This window comes from Schistosoma mansoni, chromosome 1, assembly GCF_000237925.1.
Source record: "Schistosoma mansoni strain Puerto Rico chromosome 1, complete genome".
Taxonomy (NCBI): Eukaryota; Metazoa; Platyhelminthes; class Trematoda; order Strigeidida; family Schistosomatidae; genus Schistosoma; species Schistosoma mansoni.
In genome coordinates, this window is record NC_031495.1 from 13,294,006 (window position 1) to 13,317,726 (window position 23,721).

At 35.9% G+C, this 23,721-nt stretch overlaps 2 protein-coding genes across 2 annotated transcripts; both read right to left on the reverse strand.

Annotated features, from left to right (window-relative positions):
• Window positions 1–4,125: 4,125 nt before the first annotated feature.
• Window positions 4,126–19,064, reverse strand: Smp_035620 (hypothetical protein; the record flags this gene model as incomplete). The annotated part of the gene is made up of 6 exons (XM_018793313.1): window positions 4,126–4,176; window positions 5,840–5,887; window positions 6,429–6,493; window positions 8,696–8,882; window positions 15,947–16,054; window positions 18,972–19,064. 6 exons carry the CDS (start codon window positions 19,062–19,064, stop codon window positions 4,126–4,128), a joined length of 552 nt encoding a protein of 183 aa, XP_018647838.1.
• Smp_193250 (hypothetical protein) lies at window positions 12,446–14,827 on the reverse strand (the record flags this gene model as incomplete). Its single annotated transcript, XM_018793314.1, has 2 exons — window positions 12,446–12,594; window positions 14,674–14,827. 2 exons carry the CDS (start codon window positions 14,825–14,827, stop codon window positions 12,446–12,448), a joined length of 303 nt encoding a protein of 100 aa, XP_018647839.1.
• Window positions 19,065–23,721: the final 4,657 nt, after the last annotated feature.

A 23,721-nucleotide genomic window follows, 5' to 3' on the forward strand; every position in this document is an offset into this window, starting at 1 on the left:
ACTAATCTATCCGGTAGTGGATTCCGAGACTTGGCTACCCGTAAGGAATAAATAGTTTGCTTACAATTGAAGAACTGTGTCGCAATTATATTATCAACGTTTTCCAATCAGTGTTTGTCAAAAACTATAGTTAGTTACGTATTATCACAGATCACCAATATATACAGGATGCAGTAAGTCACCAAATCTAGAGTGAAGATACGACTAGTATTCTGATTTTAAAACCTGCTACCAGTAGCACCTTCTATATTCGATCGTTCCCAGTCAGATAGAAATCAGAAGTCAGACGAGAAGAGGCAGGAAAGATATATTTGATTCGTTATCAATATATCGAGGACCTTTCCTATAAGCTGGCTAATGAAACGTAGGAGCAGTGTCCCACGCCGAGTCGAAACGTGATCTGGTACGGATGCATGACCGAAAGCCTTCAGTTAAACAAGTCCACTTAAACAACATGGTCAGCATCCAATGTCGAACACTTAATGAGCTATTGATTTTGGGGAATTATTTACAGCTACAAAACTAATTGATTTTGCATTTCCACGAATTTGGTCGGTTAACGGTTTCATAAGGGACGCACAATTTGGTATGTCCCTTCTGTAGAAACTTACAAGTCCGTTGAAAGTTCGCAACTGCTTGATCGTGGTCGGTTCTGGGTAATCCAGAATGGCCGCCACTTTACTTCTAAGGGGTCGGATGCCTTGGGCGTCGATAGAGTGTCCTAAGAAGTCTAAGGAGTTAGTTCCGATTTGGCATTTCTGAATGTTGACAGTAATGCCATGCCTTTGGAGTCGATCGAAAACAATGTCCAGATGCTTGAGATGCGATTCTCTGTCCGGACTTGCTATTAGGCAGTCATCAACATACGCATGTACGAAGTTGAGACCTCGGAAGACGTCGTCTATAAACCTTTGGAAGGTTTGAGCCGCATTTCTCAAACCAAAAGGCATTCGTAAGAATTCGTAAAGACCGAAAGGACTGATGATGGCGGTGTTTGGGATTTCGTCGGTTTCCATAGGTATTTGGTTGTAAGCCTCAACCAAGTCGATTTTCGAAAAGACAGTTGCACCTTTCAAGGTAGCTGTCAAATCGTGAATATGAGGCAGCGGGTAACGATCGGGAATGGTTTTAGCATTCAGACGCCGATAATCACCAGTTGGTCGCCAATCATTGCTGTCCTTTTTAGGGACCATGTGCAATGGGGATGACCATGGACTATTCGATGGCCGAATTATCCCTAGGTCCATCATGTGGTCGAATTCGTTTTTAGCTAACCTAAGCTTCTCGGGAGCGAGTCTTCGGGCTTTCGAGAATACAGGTGGTCCTGTAGTCGAGATGTGATGTGTAACATTGCTGGTTACACAAGGTAATTTCGATGGCGATTGGTATATCCCGGGGTATTTGTCGAGTACTGATTGGTACGAGGGGTCTATGGTGTGCTTAATCGTGACTGGGGATAACCTGCAACCGGAACAAGGAGTTACGCAAACGGATAACTTAGTGTTTCCGTCTATTAACCTTCGTGAGCGTGTGTCGATGAGTAGATTGTGGTGTTGTAACAGGTCTATACCAATGATTGGCATAGAGACATCTGCAACTACGAAAATCCAGTGTATGTGTTTGCGTAAACCCACGTTAAGGTAGACGTACCTTTTACCGTATGTAGCGATCGGCTTTCCGTTTGCCGCCTGTAAACTTAAAACAGACTCGCGAAGTCTGTCGTCAGGATTTGCTGGAAGAACGCTAACTTCTGCGCCAGTGTCGACGAGGTAGCGAACTTTCGTGGTTACATCGGTGACGTATAACAGACGGCTGTGTTCGCCGGCTACGGTTGCCGTTAACGCGTGCCGGCTGGGAAGTTTCCCGAACTGTTTTTCGTGTCAGTCGCCTTAGACACTTCTACGCGGTGTTTTGGACCAACTGCGGTTTTCCGGTTGTAAACAAGACATCGTCTGATGATCTCAAAAATTTACGTATGCATACAAAACATTTTCATTACCAGGGCGGTAGTATAAAATTGCTACTAGGAGCTAATCTATTTTGTACGACTAACAGTCTATATCCACTAAATAATGTGGAGGGCAAAAGTGAGTGATCATACATCCAAATCACTCAACGATATATTCAACCTAACCAGGTGGTTAGGCTAATCTGCCTCTTCAATGTTTGTGGAAGATAAAGGATATCTTGCCCCGAAAGAATGTATATTTGAAATAACAATGAAAAACAGTATAGTTTTCGTCACAGGAACGTCCACACCCAAGACAAGAATGATAAAAAATGTTGTTGACTATTGCCAACTACCAGACTAGAACAAATAGTTCAGCGATGATAACCCGTTTTAACCACTAGTATAATGAAAGTCGTTTAACTATGATATTAACTAAGCTTTTCTTTAATAATAAGCAGCATCGTTCATAATCCCATTAGTCGCTCTCCCACCTTTGTGAGCCAACCGCGAATTGTAGGACACCGGAAACGGTACCAGGTGCAATCAGAATCACAAACACGGAGATATTAGTGCAAAAGAATGTAACCCCACTACCATTGAGCAAAATCGCATGTAACCACACGTCAGCTCTGTTGGTAACGATTAATCTTGCAGACAGTTGCTTGATCCGTGTCAACCCCTCTCCAAGTTTGGTAAGCAACTAGAAGTTCACTAACCGTCCTTCCAAGGTAGAGGTGAGTTTTACTTGGTAGACTTGTTTAGTGTCTGATATTTTACTGACACGACATATATGATGTTATCCGTCCAAGAATAGGCAATCTAGTTATGAAAGCGCATAGAATTTCGGTACTCACTTATTCATTTCTACATCACCCTAATTCCCTTTGTAATTCTTGTTTTTTATTAAATATGGTGTGGCAACTTCCGCTGGTGGATAGCTTTGCTAACTGACCTAATTTGAGCACCCTGCTTTTAGTTGGGTTATGATGATGCGACAAATCCCAACCCCAAATTTTAAAAAATAACAACCACAGACTTTTATCGACAATATCTCGCGTGTTGGCTGACTTACTTTCATCAGGACCAACCAGTTTCAATAAGTGAACAGTTCACCGAATGCTGAAATATCAAACGTCATTTTACTCTTTTCAATATAGCTATACCCAAATAGACATGACCCCATCTACTCGTGACGTAGTGTGTACACGAAGCAATTTGAAATGTATAACTGCAAGTAGGCCTTGCACCCTTGGGATTCTTATCCCTGCAATGCCTGTATATATTTCAAAATCCGTCAAAAAATGTGGACTTCTAGGCACAGGGGTTTTTGTCATGAAATCCGAAAAAATGCGACTTAAAGTGATGTTCCGGACATGATTTCTCAAGGATAAAATATAAATCGTTGATCAGAATATTCAAATACATTGTACCTAAGCTTATGTAAACGAACACATAGATAAGAGGTCGCATTACAGTCCTGACGATTAGAACGCGCTTATTTCTACGAAGAAAATACAAAACGGGAACAACTTGGCCTCTATATCTGACAGCTTATTCATTCAGTCAACAACCGTCGAATACAAAAACCCAAATAGAAATCCCTGACACAAGCCATACGAGAGTGCACACACCGGCACCTAGAACCATTTGACTAGAATGTGATGTTTTACTTCCTCAAATCATGTGACCATTTTAACCACACGAACTTCCGTAGTTGATCACGCACTACCGGGAACTGTTGAAAAAGTACTTAGGATATTGCTGATAGTAATTATGAGATTCCTCATTTGACTAACTGGATAATCAGATATAAACTGCGTGAATAACTCAGATATTTGGACAGAATAAGAAGTTAATGTTGTCACATTGGTTAATTAACATCTATATGCTTACCTATGATATTCAACGAACACCATGGTTAAGCTCAACCAATAAAGTAAACTATCAGCTCACTAACCAATTGAAGACCTCCTAATTTACTGCAAATTGATGTTAGCATTATGTAAGGGAATACTTTGAAAACAATAAAACAACGCACTTTTTATCGACTTTTTAATATAAAAAAAAGAGAAAACTGTGATATCTGAATATTAAAAGTTGAAGAGAACTATTCAGTATAAATAAATATAGATTATATCAACCGTTTTACAATTATCTCTGCGTTTGATAAGCGTTCAAGTTGATGTTGCAAGTAAAAATCGTTCTTGATCAAAACGATATTGAAACTAAAAAATTCGAAAGCAACGAGAATAGATAGTGATAGCTTTTATACGTAATCAGTCAATTATATTAGTTTTGTCACAATGAAATAAAAATCGAACAGTCGTTAATAGTTGACTGCTGAATAAAATTTCCTTCTACAGGTAATTGTATGGTATCTGTGCTTTATGAACTACAAGTTCAAATCTACTTGTCAGATACCACTGAACATTTAAAAACCACCTTAGTCAACGTCATATTTTGCTTATTTTTCGAAAAATATATCAGTCTTTTTTAATGAATACCCTTGAACCTGTAACACCGTTGTTATCTAACATAATATTACTTAATTAGTAGCCAGTTTAACACTTATTAGAAAACATGCGTACCTAAGAGTTTACAGCTATAGTGAAAAAAATAATTATTGGAAGGACAGTCCTGATTATTGACTGCTCTGACTAGACTCGAACAGAACGCGCTGATTGGCCTATTTTTAAACCAGTCAAAACTAGTAGACGAATAGAGAATATAGTAGGATGTCCTAATTTGAATTCTATATAAACTGTAATGCATTTATTACTGTTATGGCAACTTGGACCGATGCATATGTGCCTGGTCCTACGTTGTAGCTGACTGACTGACTGATTTATTACTGTATCTATATTACTCAGGTTATTGTAACACACATTGCCCTCTCTCAATCCCTGTTTTGATTTGAGAAGAGTCGAGTCAAGTAATGTAATCAGGGAATATTAGGTAGTGAGAAAACAGCATTAACTTCTTCGGTCTATTTTTCTTTTTTCTAAATATCTAGACGTACACTTCTGACTTAACAGGTAAATAAAGCGGTTTCTTAAGTATGGTCTATACATGATACTGTGGAAGATTATGCCTGAAGTACGAACTCAAAACAGTCCACATATTTACTAGCGCAGTATTCTCTGCATCCATATGTGACTACAGATAACATGTACACGCTGTCTACCCAAGGGAGGTTCCTAGATAATTTACATAAACAAACATAATGTATGAACTAACTGAGGCATCACTGTTCAAGTGTTTCGATTTAACTTATGGATAACAATTTTCGGTGAATTTAGACATTGCGTAACTAAACGTTGTCATGAAAAATGTCTATACAAACACCCTACTCACATAAACAACCGAAATATTGTGCATCGATTGGATTAGCTAATAGACATTGATACAACAATTAGGAGTCGATGATAGTTGTCTCTGAAGGACTGCTAACATCCGGTGCCAACGATGTATTCGACAATGTTTATTCAGGTATAAAGATGGTTCAATTAGTGCAACAATCTTGAGAAACAACATCAGTAGGTTATTTTATGGATATATGTACTCGGTCACAACAAATAACACGATTAGGAATCAACCATATTGCTTTAGATATATTTGATCCTTGTCTTTCAATAAATATAAAATACACAATTATCTTGCATTCATTAGTTTCTCGTCGATTTCTCATGACCCTTTTTCCCCATGTCCTTTAATTTTATAGCCAATTGGGACTGCAGCAATGCCAAATCGAAGCATTACTACAGAGTATTGCTGTCAGTTTACTAGTCCCAGTTAGTCACTAACTTACAGTTGTAATAAAATTCAGTGGTCATAAGTAAAAATGAAATTAAAAAGGTTAACATATAGATGATTTACTGCGGAAATTACCTCAGAATCTATTTCATCAAATGACTTGTACTTCGATGCACCGTTATTCTGAAAGTATAAGTATACAAATTGTAAATTATATTACTTGCGTGATTTGTTGAGTTTGAGGAATTTTACGAAAATTATGATCAATAATTGACATTCGCTTAGCTCTACAAGTCAAAACTTCCTCTACTCTACTTAAATGTAAAGAAATCCAACAGGAAGGTGGACATTATGACAAGTGGTTTAATGAAGGATCTCAGTAAGAACTCACTAACAGGTTAACATACCTAGCTTCAACACAATATGACTAGAAGCTTAGCCCTTAAATATACATGTAATCAACATTTGAGTTCAGTTAACTGTTTACTGATCAGTTTTGTGACAAGTTTAAGCAACGAAAAACGCTGACCGTATTTTATCTACTCAGCATCTGATTGTCGGCCTAAAAGATGTCTTCCCTCTATGTTGAATTTACCAAAAATAATATAAACTTTTTTAAATGAAACAATTACTACTCTTACCTTACTTGAAACCGTTCCGTCAATAGATGTAGAAGAGACAGTGATATACATTGAAATAAACAAGCAAAAAAGCCCGTACTTACTCTGTATTCCCCTGGTTCATCAGTAAGATAACGTTTGTTCAATTCGAAAGGAATCCCAGAGAGAGCTGAATCATTAAGAATCGAATGTAAAAATGAATAAAACATCAAACACTGAAAGCAGAATTAAATACTAAAAACAGACAGTCAACGACTAACATATAGATTGACAATTTAATAAACAATGCAAAAACTGAAACTAGGAAAGTGTAACTCATTTGAAACCTTGATCTAACTTCTAGTTTTGATTTTCAGATTGTCGTAATCTCTCATATGTCTTATTGCTAGTTATTGTCAACTGTTTTTATAATCAAATGTAAGTGTATTCTATGTGCTTAGTGAGTCACTAGCTCATTATTTCCCTTGTTCTGATTTTTCCAGATTTCCTCATATACGTTGCTCTGTAGGCCTTTCCAACACACAAAGTAAGTTGGGGCTAGACGCGAAAGCCTACATACACATCTCCACTAACTCAAGGGATTTACACCTATTGCAATTCTAGTCATATAATGGAGTTGCATACTAAAACGTTATGAAAGATTGTCACAATTTGCTAAACTCAGTCTCTTTTTCCCTAACATTACACACTAGACGAAGGCACATTATTCAGGTGACGATTGAAAACAAAAAATTAAAGCAATACTAAAGTGCTACACAACCAGTGAGTTTAAAGGACATTTAAAATAAATAGGAAAGAAATTTGTAAATCTATGAAGAAAATTTTTTTCTCACGAAATAGTTAATACTGAGAATAATTGTGAGAAAAACGTACAATTTTGCTTTGGTTAGGATGTACACCTAGCTCCACTTTCTGCTCATCCTTTTACACACTACTTACTAGATGCTTTGCACTCTTAGCTCTTTAAATATTTCATGAGAGAATGAGTAGAATAAGACAAAAATGATGTTGGTTTTTTTCAAATTTTGCTGATGCATGTAAATATACTAGAGAGAGGGGAGGGAGTGAGCAAGTAAGTGAGAAATAAAACTTTCATTTCACTCTCATTAACTGTTGTTATAGGAAAATTTGCTAATTATAAATTATGTATCTATTGCTCTGTTTTGTAATTCACATATGACATACTGAGTTATGCACAAGTTGTGATCCTGTTTTTCTTAGTGCATTGTGGTAATCTAACGCTGTGAGTTATTGAGTCAGAATGATAATAAAAAAGTAGAAAGTAACTCAGTTAAGCCTATTTTGAATGATCACTGGAGATAAGAGTTGTGTAGATCAGCAGGAGTTAGAATTACCGGTTGCAATTCACTGTTACTGGTTAAAGAGGTTATTGCTTTCACTGAGTGTAAACCAAAGCTCGTTATTAGTAAACTCTATAATCTACTAATATGATCAAGTGGGCAATAAAAGAAGCTGAATTTATCATGATTTCTTAAAAGGCTTTCCTTGGAAATATTAAATCTCCAAAATAAAATTTATTAGGAAGAAATCAAATCTAAAATTATGTATTAATTTAGAATGTAATTTCCATTCAGTTGATTTTCGCATGGATTCAGTGTGATCTCTATCCGTATTTGAATTTTAAATGGATTCGATGAAATTTGTTGCTCAATGTAACATTGATTTGTATATGTTAATCCAAGATGATTTTCCATTCACTTGACAACCGTTCAGTTAGATAATTTCTTTGACTAATAATCACGGAATGTAATCTGTGTATAATGAGGTGAATTCGAATGTAAATTAATTCTTATTGGGTAACGATTAATAAAGTTTTTGAACAAACTTGAACTTATGTCTCAAGTGAGTGGGTAGGAAAGGAGAGAATAGGAAGCATATTTGTTCACCGCCATTGGAGTTTGAATTGAAAGTCAATAGCTTAGTGTGTAGATGTATCAATTTTTTTTGAACAAACAGTTTATTTAAATCTATGTTATCTGAAATGATGATGACGAGGATGATTTGCAGCTTAGGTGTATACTTTTGATGATATTGTGTTTTATGAATTCGATGTTTTAATTCCATAGGCTTCATTGTCGCTCTGGACATCATCAGTGCCTATTTTATGGAGAAAACTCGATGAGAGAGGTGTTGATGATGTTGTTCAGAATGGCAGCGTAAACCTCGTAATTAGGCCATGTAGCTAGTAAAACATAACAATATCAAATGTATTCTACCTGCAATTCCTTTAGTCACTTTATATAATAACGTTAGTGTTGTGAATGACCATCATCGCTCCACACATACATATACACACACCAGGAAAATCCCAAAAGATATACAATCAATAATAATATAAAAAAATACATACGGTGTACTGTTCCACGTCGTGTTGTAGCAAATGCTTCACAAGCTGAAGAGTTGCTTGATGATGAAAACGTAGGTAAACTTGGATATAAATTATTACTATCTGGAATTGATGGTCGAGGTGGGATTGACGGGGGAGGTTTTACTTGAACAGATGATCTATCTGAATTAAGTAGACCAATCTCTGTATGCTTACAATAAATTATAACCGAATTGATATCACTTATGAAATAAATAAAGAAAAGAAGAGATGAGTCGAAAAAGAATGAAAAGAATACAATTGGCTTATTACCGAAAAAAATTCCTTTTTATTTTAAATGAAAAAGATAAGAATATACCAACAGCTAAGGGTACTTAACAGTATTTATCTTTTTATGAAATACTAATGCAACTCATCTACGATTTATGCTTGTGGACGAATAGAGAAGATAGTAGAATATCCTCATTTGAATTCAGCGTAAACTTTCGAGTTATTGAAATATATATATATATATTGTTCGGAGTCAATTTTTGTGCTGATTTGAGAAGAGCCAAGTGAATTATCGTGGTCAGGGAACACTAGACAATAAGAGAACATAATACATTCCGAAAGGGATGAATGAATAAAAATTTATGAATAACACTTAACTAACCACAAAAAATAAGTAATTTGACAGCTTGTCGATTGCTTTCAATTCTCTTCATACAAATAATCAGTCAATAAGTTTACGGAATACAGAGCACAATTTTGTCAATCAAAATTAACTATCAAGACGAAGGTTGCGAAAAAAACATCCGAAACTTGCATTCAGTCAATCACAACGTAAAACTTCGTACGTACTTACATCAGTTCGAGTTGTCATACCACATTAGCACAGAGATGCAGTTGTCGATTCAAATCCCATAGTGGTAAAGGTAGTAAGAGTATAAGCAGTAATCCGAAAGATTAGGGTTTGAAGATGTCATTCAAAGGGTATAATCCAGTGAAATAAATTTGGAAAGAGGAAAAAGAAAGGGACATGAAAAATTCAGAAGACTAGAATTTGGGAGAACACATAGAGTGGATGAACCTTCGCCATTGCAAACGATTTTCAGCCACGTCATTTAAGGTCTCTAACCATCGGTTGCCATCATCTCGTGGATCCCAACCAGGTAGTCTACACCTACCAACATGGCTTAGTCCACTTGTCAGTGACTTCATGAATTTGTGCCACGTTTTGGCCTAGCCACCCCTAGCTTTCTTCCAACCTACTCCTACACCATAAAACATAGCACGTCGGGGCAGTCGGTGGTTGGGCATATGTAACACGCGAATTCCAAGATTTCAATTATTTGTAATCCCAACAAAACGGTTGTAACATTAATTAAACGACTTCAAACTATTCTGTATGCATATCGGATTTTTGTTAATCTCCAACTCAGGTGTCAAGCGGAAGTAAGCCGTGATAAGCCAATTAACAAGGACAGAGGTATCCGGCTATACTAAATGTAAGAGATTATGTTATATGCAAAAGTTGGTTCGAATTTTCGCTCCGCTTTCATTCCGCTTTTAGTACTGCTTTGTATTGTGTAATAATGAACTGGAGTTCTGGCCTATTCCTAGTTCGTGACTATTGGTCGAATAATTAAGTTGAGTATATCACATACGTAATGAAGCATTGTAATTTATTCAGTATATTGATCTAGTGTCCAGATTATTGTGTTAATTCAACTGATTTAATTATCCAGTGTAAAATCGTCAACTACAAACCTGCTTTTCCGTTAACACACACATACTTGAAAAAAAAACGCAAATTTAGAAGATATGGAGATTGACACATAGTTGAAGACGGGAACAATTCTCTCATCACACACAATGATTATTTCTTTTAAAAAAATCTTATTTCCTGGATAATAATATTTATACATTTTAGAAAGATTAGAAAATCTGTTAGTTGTACGTTAAACTTAGTTAAAACAAAAATGAGGATAACTATTTGTTACATCAAGACAAACTAAGTGAAGATGGTTAAAGTGAATTAAGAACACGTTTAAGAAATGGAAGGCATTTTAATTGGTCGACTCAATTCAACAGTTGAATAGTAAATGAATATAAAAAAAATAATAAGTATACAGTATGTTGACTATAGAATTATTTGTTGATGAAAATCACTACACAAACAAAACTGAAGCAATATACATAGGTTGTAGCCAGCGCTTGCTTTCAACTCGGATACGAGCACATGCCCCATTGTAGTTCTACAAGGGTGAGATGAAAGCAGTTGGGAGTCCCATTCTAGAACGTTTGACCGAATCTAATCATTCTATGGATCCACATGTTGATTTTAAGGTTGTTTATACAGTTCATCCAAATCTACCTAGATTTCTTCGTACACAACTCCTCAAAACAGCAGAAGTTCTTGCCATTCATGAGCTCAAGCCAGAACTGTGCGTACAAAAAAAGTACGTCTTATCGTTATTTTTAACTTAGCCCCCAAATACCCTGGTACGGCCGAGAGTGGGGAGAGTCCGTCCTCCCTCTCCAAATGCGCTCACATGGCCACGCGTATATAGCCCCTGCCAGGGAAGTCTTACTCACCGCCTTCTCGTGGCACTACTGTTGTTTACGAAATTGAGAGGACGAAAAGCGAATGTCCGGTGCTTTAACCGGGTTGGTGGACACGGTGAGTCCACCTAGGGGAGTTGGGAAACCCTGATTCCAAACCAATGGTGCACATGGGCTCCAGTATCCTGAGAGAACAAATGGCGTATGAATCAATTGTTGGTCACCGGCTACCATGGGACTGCATCTCCTCACGATGCTCCACTGTCTTGTGGACCAGACCTTTGGGTCAAAGGCTCCGGGTGTGGCCCCCTAAGAAAACCACCCGCTTCAGTTTGGGCATCTGGGCAGTATCACAGCCCTCACACAAATCGAATGAGATTTGTGCGGCGCATATGTATCTGGTGCTTCCTTGTACCAATATTTATGTGTTTAAATAAATAATAAATAAATAACTTAATCTATTATTATTATTGTATTTCATATTTGAAAATATTCCCCCTCTGTCTTTAATCATTCCCAATATCCTCATGATTTTATTCATAATTGTTTCTGATATCACTTCATTTAATTTTACACTTCTATTACCTTTAATTATTGTAATAAAAACATTTACATTGTTTGACATTAAATAGGATTAATATATTTGTAAAATCTCAGCGAATGAATTTGAAGTAAATCTAACGTTTCGTCTGGTAATCTGGTCCAAGCTTTTTCAAAGAAATCAACTCGGCGCCCAAATACTGTGAAACTATTTGCTCTAATTTAGACGAAAGTTCTTATATATTTAAATTGTTTTACTTCATTCATATTATAATCCGTTGTTCACTTATTAATTTTACAAGGCTTTCTATTTGCACATACACAATCTTTTATTCTTACCATTCAGATTACGTAAACTAGTATTATAATCTTTTTATTGCATCATGTTTATTCCTTGTTTATATGTCCTCATGGAACTAGTAGTTTGACGAAAAATTTTCATATATGTACGATTGTACAGCTTGGTAATAAATTCGTTGAAGAGATCCTTCCGCTGAACTTCGTGTTTTTAATGCATAAATGGGAATGATATGTCAATTCATAAATATACTATATTTTTATCACTTAATATTAACTGAATTTCCTTCAATATACCAAAAATAGATTTTTTCCTGATGTTCAACTGATAAAATGACCATTTGTAATGTTAGAAAATATTTATAACAAACAAGACATAATAGATATTTAATATCAATAATAAACTACAAACCCGATACGTGTATAACCAGGAGTTGTAGTACGTGGACGACTGTAAACACCAATTCTGGTAATTGCACGAGAAGTTGCAGAACGTGGTGAAAATTTAGCACAAAGAATTTTTCTTTTTAAAGCACGTTCACCTAAGTGGTAAATAAATACAAGTTGGGAACAAAAAATGAAGGGAGATCACGATTAACTTTATAATTATTAAGATATAGAAATCGTCCATTTTACACAATAAATAAATTGTAAATGTAAGGATTTGTATTATAACTAAAACTACTCAATGATTTTTAGTACAATTGGTATGTGATTAACAGTATGATTCTGAACCCACGTTTCATCATATTTGGGACTTATTAACTGGATATATACGCCTGCATCAGATTGTTGATATTCACACACTGGGACCTGAACCTTGTACTTTTTGGTTCAAACACCAAAATGTTTTTCACTGAGCTTTTGAAACCAGTGCAATTCAGAACTCTACCACGATCTAACTTTATCAAACACTTGTGACCAAATGGCAATATTGAGGCAATCTACTTAAGTTGATGCATATATTTCAAAAGAAACTGATGAATTGGAGTCGTTAACATAAACAACAAGAAAATACAAGTTTTTATAAATAAAATTCATATTCGTTGCGTAAGCTATTGACTACCTGGTTTCAAAAGCTCAGTGAAGAACATTTTGGTGTTTGAACCAAAAAGTACAAGGTTCAGGTCCCAGTGTGTGAATATCAACAATCTGATGCAGGCGTATATATCCAGTTAATAAGTCCCAAATATGATGAAACGTGGGTTCAGAATCATACTGTTAATCACATACCAATTGTACTAAAAATCATTGAGTAGTTTTAGTCATGATACAACAAACAGCGATAAGCACAGACTAAGCATATAAAAAAACAGGAAAATTTGAAACAATAGCCATTTAACAAAGAGAGAGAAAGAGAGATTAGAAACTGTCACCTTGCATAGTTTTACACAATGTACCGTCGTTTACTTTTTTTCCGGTCACTCCTTGCTTTTTACATTAGCACTGGTATTTTCAAATAATTTATGCCGAATTATTATTGAACGGTATCATGTTTTTTGAATAGTGGTTAGTGGAGGTGTGGTCCGAAAATTTTTATTGTGAAGCGATTTTCCTGGTCCCATGATATGACTTAACCCCTTCTTCTATTTTTCAATAGGCTATGAATACGATTGTACAGCTTGAGTAAGTGATATCGTCTAAAAGAAAATTTTCGCTACCAAATTGTCTTAAGTTCGAAAAAGAAGTCATCGATAATTGTTAAGATCTCTAAATGAATCAAATTATCGTGTCATTATTTGAAAAATACTGAGTTTCACAGTTGAACTCACTGGTCGACCCAAGCTAGACAACCATTGAAAACCTGGAACCACTGGACGAGCGTTCCGACCTTCGGTCTCAAGAGAAGGCAACGGATGAAGGGTTGCGCAAGACCATGGATTGACTGAAGTTAGGCATGAACGTCGTTGGATGTTGACTCAGTCGTCTAGAAGTTAAGCGATAGAGAGCGAGACCAAAGGTCCTGGACACGAGTCTCGCGAATGGGATCGTGAATGCGCACTGCTGAGGAGTCTTACGATAGGACGGAACGGTCATTCAGTGCTTCCGTGTTTTCAGTGGTGGTCTAGCTTAGATCGACTCGTGATTTTAACAGTGAAAACACTACAATCTCCACAAATCCCCTACACCAAAATATTAATGATCAACTAAAACTCATTTCCAAAACATATATTTATGAACTTGGCTTTGGATTACACTTTATGTGCTAGTATTAGTGATATTACCTTATTGTTCACACTAAAGTAGGTTAAGAGATGTTCGAATCTATGACCTTATAGTGGAGGCTAAGTACTTTAGATATCAAATCACTGAAACAAGCCTATGGGTTATTTAAAACTGAAAGTGATATTTTAAATAAAAATGGGTTATTGATAAGTTTTTCCATAAAACTTATCTCAGCAGGTTTCTACTATAGCAATAAATAAATAGATGAGATAAATTTATTCCTACAAAGTTGAGGAGGATTAGAATTCTAACTAGATTGAAACTTTGCTACTCGACTACACTTTGTTTCTAGTTATCGGATAAAATTACTATCTTGACTTCTGCTATCATCAATAATTTTTACCAAACACGATATAAAAATGAACAAAAGATGATGAAATGAAATTAACGTTCACCTGTATCTATTGTATTATATATCGCTTGATGATTTGCAGGAATATGTTCACCGTCATCTACTAGTACCAAATTTACAAGTATTGGTTTTTGTCCAGTCTTATATTGTTGAAGACATGATAAAAGGATACGATTAATAAAACCATTACATAACATAACACATATATATAATTAAAATTGGGCAAGAATATCCGAATCACAAATTAGATGCTCTTAGATTACCTACTCAGTAGTTTACGATCAGAAACATGAAACCTAACAATTTTGTTTCAGCTAACAGTGTTGTGTTAGATTACTGAGTAAATAATGTTGGGGACATGGATACAATCCCCAGCGATTAGGTCTAACAGCCAGGTCTTAGTTGACTGACGAATGAGTGTCCTACAAGCCAATTTTCCTCAATCGCCTGATATTTTATTGTGTTTATTCTGTGTTCATATTCAGTACATGAGCAGGTTATTTCAATACAAAAAAAGCTTATTCATCTCACTAGCGGTCTTGTCTGTGATTTCAAATCATTCGGCAGCTTAATTCAATAGTACGGTCTCGTGAGTAACCATCACTCAGCTATATATCACTGCACCCATCTATCGATTAGCACTCTGTTAATCAACTTTAACAATCGAAAATTACGTCCAATAAAATCCTAGAAAACTCTCCTGCTCAACAAATATTTATCCTACATCTTCACAAAAACTAGATAGTCATGAAACAAATATCAGCCTTTGTTTATGAACAACTAATGTAGCGTTGATTTGAAGGTCAGTATAGAAGTCACAAAGGCGTTGAGGTAAATGCAGTCTACCAGTCCCCCATCTTAGATTATTTAGCTCAACGCAGGTATCAGATGTTTGATTTTTCTTACCTTTCTCCTGATACCAGATATATTATTACTATTTAACTCCGTATCACTAAATAAATTACAGAGTGATACAGTATCGTCTATTGAGTGACGTTTTAGAAGTATTTTTGGCCTATAATTATGGTTCTAATAATCATTGTAATAAAATATTTGTTCATTATCATAAATTTTGTTGCAGTAAAGTATTCTCAGAATCAGTTGTACAACATTGCAACACATTTCTCTTTAACACACGTTCAAATCGGTGTTAAGAGATTATATGTTACAAATGTTATTTTCAATAGTCAGTGTCTTCTACCTGTCCACAATGTCGAAAATTTACAATCAGTTATCAGACGAGAGTTAGTGGTTGAAAGTCGAACCCTCTAACCCATTTAATTTGACAAGACAAACCAATGAACCATTGAACTTACACATGTATTTATATTTTCTGAAACATAACATAAGTATCTTGTACGTCGTGAAAGGAGACTTGATGGCCACAAACAAGCATCATCAGCACTATCTGAAGTTCGAGATAACTAGGAGAAAAAGAATGTGAACATTAGAGAACCAGGAAACCATTTGATTTAGAAAGAATATGACGCTGGTTTCAGTTAATTAATTGAATAAATATAGCGAGTTTTTTATGATAACAACTTCGTAAAAAAATCAAAAGATGACTTTAATGTGATGATATAAGTTACTTTAAGATGGGGTGTTTCGGTGTAATCGATCATATGAAGTACGAAATTAGGTGAGGGTATTGAGATAAAAGTACTTATATCTGGATAAGACTGTATTAGATCGCCCCCAAATGCCCTGGTACGGCCGAGAGTGGGGAGAGTCAGCTCTCCCTCTCGAAATGCTCTCACATGGCCACATGCATACAACCACTGCCAGGGAATTCCTACTCACTGCCTTCCAGCGGCGGGGTGTTGTTTAGGAAAATGAAGACGAAAAGCGAATGTCTGGCGCTTAAACCGGGTTAGTGGACACAGAGTCCACCTAGGGGAGTTGGAAACCCTGATTCCAAACCAATGGTACACATGCGCTCCAGTATCCTGGGAGAACAAATGGTGTATGAACCAATTATTGGTCACCAGCTAGCATGGGACTGCATCTCCTGACGTTGCTCCACTGCCTTGTGGACTAGAACTCTGGGCCAAAGGCTCCGGGTGTGGCCCCTAAGAAAACCACCTGCTTCGGTCTGGGCACCCGAGCAGTATCCCAGCCATCAAACAAGTCGAATGATTTATGTGGTGCATATGTATTTGGTGCCTCCTTGAACCAATGTTTATGAGCTTAAAAAGATAAATAAATGTGTTAGATCTGGTATTATCTACCAGACTGCTAAATGACAAGTATTGATTTTAAAACATCTGATATTTAACTTGGATTTACATTTACCTATTGTCAGTTTAGTAAGGTTCAAAAAATAGCAGACCATCTTTACATATAACATAATTTCTACGTTCACAGTCACCTATGGAGTATGTTACTGATAACTAACTGATAAATGAAAACAACATGGTAGTACGAAAAAAATGAGACACAGACGAAATCTCCAATTAAGCGCATTCTCATAAGACATCATCCTCCTGATAAATGGTACTACTTGTGACCTATTTAATAAGCATATGACTAAACCACGATCTACGAGAGCTACTGCTAGTACACCGCTGTCCAAACCGTATTAGTTGAAGCGGGATTCGAATATACAACCTACTGGATGGAATCAAATAGCTTCGAACACTGAGCCAAAGCTCTACAAGGGAAATAACTAATTAGAATATGATAGTAAACTGCTCTCCCCAAGAGGACATATGCTGAATCAACCATGGAGAGGTAACGCTGAATAGAAATATTACACAAAGCGAAAGTAAATATTAAAAAGCTTTCTTGATTCATGACTTTCATATATTTTAGATCGTGAAGAACAGTAACCAATCAGACTCAATATCGACAGGATAAACCGCTAGTTACTTTCGGAGAGATCCTTATGGGTAACTTCCTTCTACAGTATATCATGATTTCTTCTAGAAATACGATGAAGGCTTAACAATCGAACTACCCAGTTCATGGCATACAACTTCAACAGGGTTGTACATACACACTTTATTCATGGTTGCGAATATAGAGGTCAATCACTCATAATAGTCAAATACAGTCAATTAACTAATGATATACTTCAACAAAGTGCTGGTGAGCGGCCTATACTCCTTGACGAGGGGTAACAGGCGTAAGTAGGTAAGTAATAATTCAACAAAATCCAAATAATAAGGCCGAAGCTAACAACCTACTGAAAACCGTTAACAGTACATCAAGCGATCATTTTCATAAAGGAAGAAAACTGCGACACATCCTTTCTATACGTTTTGTCAACGAAAACTGACGCGACAACAAAAAGAAATGTCCATCGTAAGTCGGCTACACAAACACAACGTACACATTTTTCAGCTTGTATCTCATTATAATATAAGAGAAATCTGGTCAAATGTTTGGCTAAAACAGTTAAAATAACCTGCTCTGATGATATCCTTAAAGAATTAAAACTTATCCAATGATTTACCAAGCAAAGATGCATGCACTCATCAAAGTTCCTGGCAAAACAGAAACTGAAGGTAAAGTGAAATCACCAACAGCATCAGACACACCTTTACTCCTGAAATTATAGTTTAAACTTGATATAATAGGTGGAATAATGATCTGACGTACAAGAAAAACTGCAGAGCGTTCATTCAATGCAACAAGATTATTCGTTTCTTTTTCCAATCAACCGATATTGTGTTCACGGAATAAGAGTAAACTGACTAGTTTCACAGGCTCTACCTCGTATTAACACTTTCAACAGCTCTTGTGGAGTCAGCTAAAGTAGATATATCATTTTCAGTCACTTCTAAAATGATCGATACCACTATTATTTAAACCCCATTGATATTCAAACAATAAAATTTATCTCACTGCACTGATACTTCATAGTAACAAGAACTGCGTATTGATGATGGTCTATTATTTAGGAAATAACATTCTAATCTCCCGATTTTTGGGGAGAATTTGCGGAAGCCGACATAGAAAATTTTTGGGAAATGGCACAAACACCCCCCTCACGAGTGTAGAGAAATCCCCCTAAAATAACTTTAAATCTTAGAGGAACCCCCAAAGTTGCCTGAGGAACTTCATGTTCTCCCTAATATTTCCCCGAACTTTGAGGAAAATCCCTAAATTTATCCAACATTTGGAGAGTGGGATCCGCAAATGCGTTTGAGGAAACGAATCAACTTTACAAATGAGCACACCGATTTACAGCGATTTTCAGCCAGTTAATTTCAACGTTATCAAGCTTAAGACATTTCATGTATTTCATGAACTGTGTTAAGCTTGAGCGCTTCGCATGTTCGGAGCAAAAAATGTGGTTTATAGTTGTGGAGCAATGACAACAAAAGTTTTCCAACCTACTACTTCATATTTTTGCTGTCTGTTTCCAGCCTGTGCGACGAAACCAACAGCTGTTATTACACAAGACGAGTCAGGATCGGCGCCGGGACTCATTGCCGCCGTGTTCCGCTCACTTCAAATCAAGTGGCTATAAGCAATTTACTCAATTTCATCATAATAAGCTTATTTAAACCAGTTGATTTGCTTTCACTTGCTTCTCGCTATTTCGGTGCCATAAAAATTTATTAATGGCCTGCAATTGGAATATTCTAGTCACTCAACTGCACTCGTCCAAGAGAGTTTGATTATGGGTTTTTGTATCTTGAAATTTGAGTGAGTGAGGGTTTACTGGAACCAGCAGTTATCACATTATCAAGCGCTCGACTGATTGGCTAAAATGATGAAGTGTCCAAATAAATATAATCCAGAAGGGAAATGAGAAGGCTATATTCAGAAGTAGACTAATTATTCTATCAAGTAAACAATACGAATAGACAAAGATGTAAAAATAACAGGTAAACGGATGAAATGTATAGACGTAAGTTAGTATTGTATGGTAATAATAATGGCAAGTATGTTGTAAAACAATGAAGATGCCACAGCTATTCGGAATTCGACAACGCTTTCACATATAGCGAATTTATAATAGAAGTATACCAGTCCAGTTAAATCAAAAGTCAGAAATAAAGGAGTTCGAAGATGTATTTTGAACGCTGTCGAAATGCCAAAAATCATTTGGTCCGGGCTGGCTAACAGCTGCAAGTGGTGCGTAGCATGGCGTACCCACTCGTGATCTAGAGAGGATGCGTCACCGATCGCCTTCAACTAGGAGGTGTTCAGTAAAACCAATAAGGTCAGCAATAGTGTCGAAAACTCACAGGACATTTTATTTTGAGATTTGTTTACCACTACAACATAGATCAGGTACAACTAGTCCAGGTACGAGGTATGAATTCATGTTTATCAAACCTCCTCTTGAAACTGTCCTTTAAGTGAACTACGGTTGTTCTCTCTCTGACGTGCAATTTTTCAGGGTTTCCCCGTGGCACGCATTGGTGAGATTTTCTTGTGTAGGTTATTTGTGTTTGCGTGACTTAGTGTGCTATGTTTCAGGTGAATAGGAATTTCGTTTACTTTAAACAAGCCCTATTTTCGACAGGTAAAGGAACAATGAACCCCGAAAAACATCTTTGAAAGAGTTACTCCGACTTGAAAAATCATTTTACCAGCTGTCTGAGTTCTTAGAAATCACAATTGTTTGCGAACCGGAAATTCTAAATTCTTGACCCATACAAGTACTTTCCTTGCAGAACGACGATCAATTATATTTCAACTATGAGTTATGATGGCGTTTAATGATTTTACAAATTGTGATAAAAATTATACACAATCAACTAGTTGCAAAGTGTTGACCGCTTTTCTTCATATTTGGAGAAATACGGGAAGACTGACTAGTACTGTTGACAGGTGTAAATGTCTAAGTGGTTTTATTCTCATCCCCTCAGGGTTTCATGATGTAGGTACGGTATGTTCGTGGAACTCTGATTTAAACTTGCCACTCGCGTATTAGGTTATTTTATGTAACAACCTGGCAGTATATCCTCACTGTACTACACTAGTCCAGTTCTTATCTTTTTATTTAAAGTTCAGCTTGTTTGGATATCTCTTAACGACGTAATTTTACAGGTCGTTCATTATCTAGATAATACACAATATCAACCTGTTTAGCATGTAGACATTTTTAGTACATAAATCGACACCTAAAGTATTTATTTCACGTATTTTATTAGTGCCTTTACATAGAAGTCAAACTTATGAAACAGTTTTGAAAAAATGCAAGCCGTCTTTTTGATAGCATTCCATTTCGAATGACTTCAGGACTGTTAAGTTTTTATTACACCATGCAATGTGGAACTAATCTTGGTGTTTAATACAGCCTAATAAACCAGAGGTTGTGTATTTCATTATTGAAGGTTGACTTCCTACATTTCAATTAACTTATAGGTGTAGTTTCCTCAAAACATTTCAACTAAGAATTTGATATTGTGAACCATACTCTTCCTGTCCCATTGATCGAAGTGTAAAGGCTGGTCTGACATCTGAAGCTTTATTAATATCGACCTCAGAATCATGGATAAAAAGAAATGAATTTTGCCAATGATCATATATTGACCCAATATGATTAGAATTTTCTGAGTGACCTTTGTTTCAAACACAAATCATAAAAAATGTGATGCGGTTTTTCAAGTAGGGTTCTATCAAATTGATTATGTCCATACATATTGAACTTCTACTACAACAGTATGCATATACTGACGGTAATGGCCATCGCAAGTTTTTAATTATGGAATTAACATTAAGTATGTCCTCACTATCAGTTTGCGTATTGATGAACATAAATTCTGAGTAGAGCGTACATCTTAGGTTCCCATTATATCAGAAAATTATTTGACTGAATCCCATACGCCTGAGTGAAGGCGAAATCGCTCACATACGGCTCAACATCAATTATCAAGCAGTTGTTTCATAACATGAAAAATCTGGATGTAAATATAGGTTTACTGTGGTTACAGATAGTAAAATAACAACCATCACACGAAACTATTTACCAACTTCTAATTACGCCATTACTTTAAGTTACGGACTGGCAGTAAAGTCTTGTTTTATGTGGCCAATGAGGGATAAATGTCGTTGCCAGACGTGATACAGTTCAACCTTAATATACCGTGGGACTTCGAAAACAATAGATTTCAAATTGATCATGCACCGACCTTTACAAAATAGATAAGTTAAAAAATATAAACCGTAGCTACAAGTGATTATAAGTCTCATTTGGAATCAGAAACAAACGGATTACACTGGTGAAGGTATCGAGGACCGCAATGACCATACATTTAGAAATGAGAGTGAGAATTATTGCTACACAAAATTTAGGCAGGAGGATTTTCAACCTCATGCAAACCTATTTGTACATAAACACTCAAGAAAGATTCATCAAAGGTCTTCGACAGTTGCCAGTAGCATTTTGGGCGAGACTATAATTTATAGACGAAGCAATCAGATTTAGGATAAAAGGTCTCAGATTTCGGTGCGATATTCATTCACTTATTTGTCTAAATAGTGTCTCAGCATTTCATCTGATATCAGTCCGTTCTGAAAACCATAAATCCAACTCCAAAATCTAACCATCAACTGTAAATCATAATCCTTATTCTTCAAACTGTTTTATTACTTTCCTTTAGCCCTAGTAAGCAGGTGAATATTCTCAAGGTCACTAAGACGTCGCTCAAAGGTTGTCCATAAATTATAGTCTCACTGCACTTTGACGTAATATACGGTGACATATGTTTAAGAAAGTGATGTGCGGTAGTGAGAGTAAAATAGGTTAGTCGTCGAGTGTGAACAAGCAGGCAGTTAGCCTACTGATCAATAAATGTATGATTTCTTTTCCTTTAATCGATTTCTACTACGGAATCACTTAGACTGACTGCTTGTAATTGTGTGGAACTAAGTGTTACCCAGCTCTCCTCTTGGTTCTCTTCTTCTTCGCTGATCGTGTATTTGATATAGCGCCATTCAGTGGCTTGTTAACATATTTTATTAGTGTATCTTGAAGACAGAAAAATATTTCAAATAATCTATGCCATAAAACTGCGAACTTGTAGTATAAGTGGTCCTAATCACATGGTCTTCAAAGTCGATCGTATAATTCCTGAGAATATTTACATTCAACATACAACACTTGGAGAACGTTGGTAACGGTGAACGCGAGAACAATCGAATCAATCGAAATAGTACGGGTTGGCCATGCAGGCGTGGTCAATGTATGCGAAATCCATTACAGTGCAGACAGTGGTGTAATTTCTACGTAAGATCTTACAGATAAGGTTTTCATATCATGACAAATTATTATTATTCACAAACACCTTATGGGTACATAAGTGCTGTGAAGAAACCATTTCGGATTTCTTCAAAAATGCAATAATACACAATTTTCAATAATGTTAACTATACATATGCCATGTTTGAGAAAGGAAGGAAAAGGAAAATAAAATATTAATAATAGAATAGTAATAATAAATGAGGTTCTGTGTAATTAGCAAGAATTTTGAATTGATTTTGAAGGAGGAAAGGAAGAAACTAAGGAAATAGAAATAAAGGAAACGCGGAAGACGTAAATATCTTAACGCAGAACAAGAATAAACAACTATGTATAGCAAAAACGAGTAATAAAAATAAAATAAAACAGAATAAATTAATAAGTAAATAACCTATTATTGCGGTAAGATATGACGTTAGAATAAGTGTTTATGCGAGCACAGTCATAGTTTTGGGTGATGCTCTGAAAGTTTCAATTAAGTGCAAAAGATAATCAATGTGTATGAGGTGTATATACATAGTGAAGATAAAAAGAGACTGATAAGTTGAATTCAGCGTAACACAAGTTATTGCCTTAATCCAAAGCTTCGTAATCTTAAGAATATTTATTTAGAAGGAAAAAAAAGAGAGAGAGTAAAGAAATGAACACATAGTGAAAGGGTTCAACCATGATCATAATAGTGTAATGGATATAGACTTTTGAGATGAACGAATAATTTTAAAATAATAATAACAATAGTAACAATAATAATAAACCTTTACTGCACTCGGATAAATACGTGTAGAATTATGTAACAGTATACAGAGTGAAACCGGGTTGTAGTATAAACATTAGTGCAATAATAATAATTTAGAATGATGCTATCATAGTCATAATTAATGCAAAGAATAA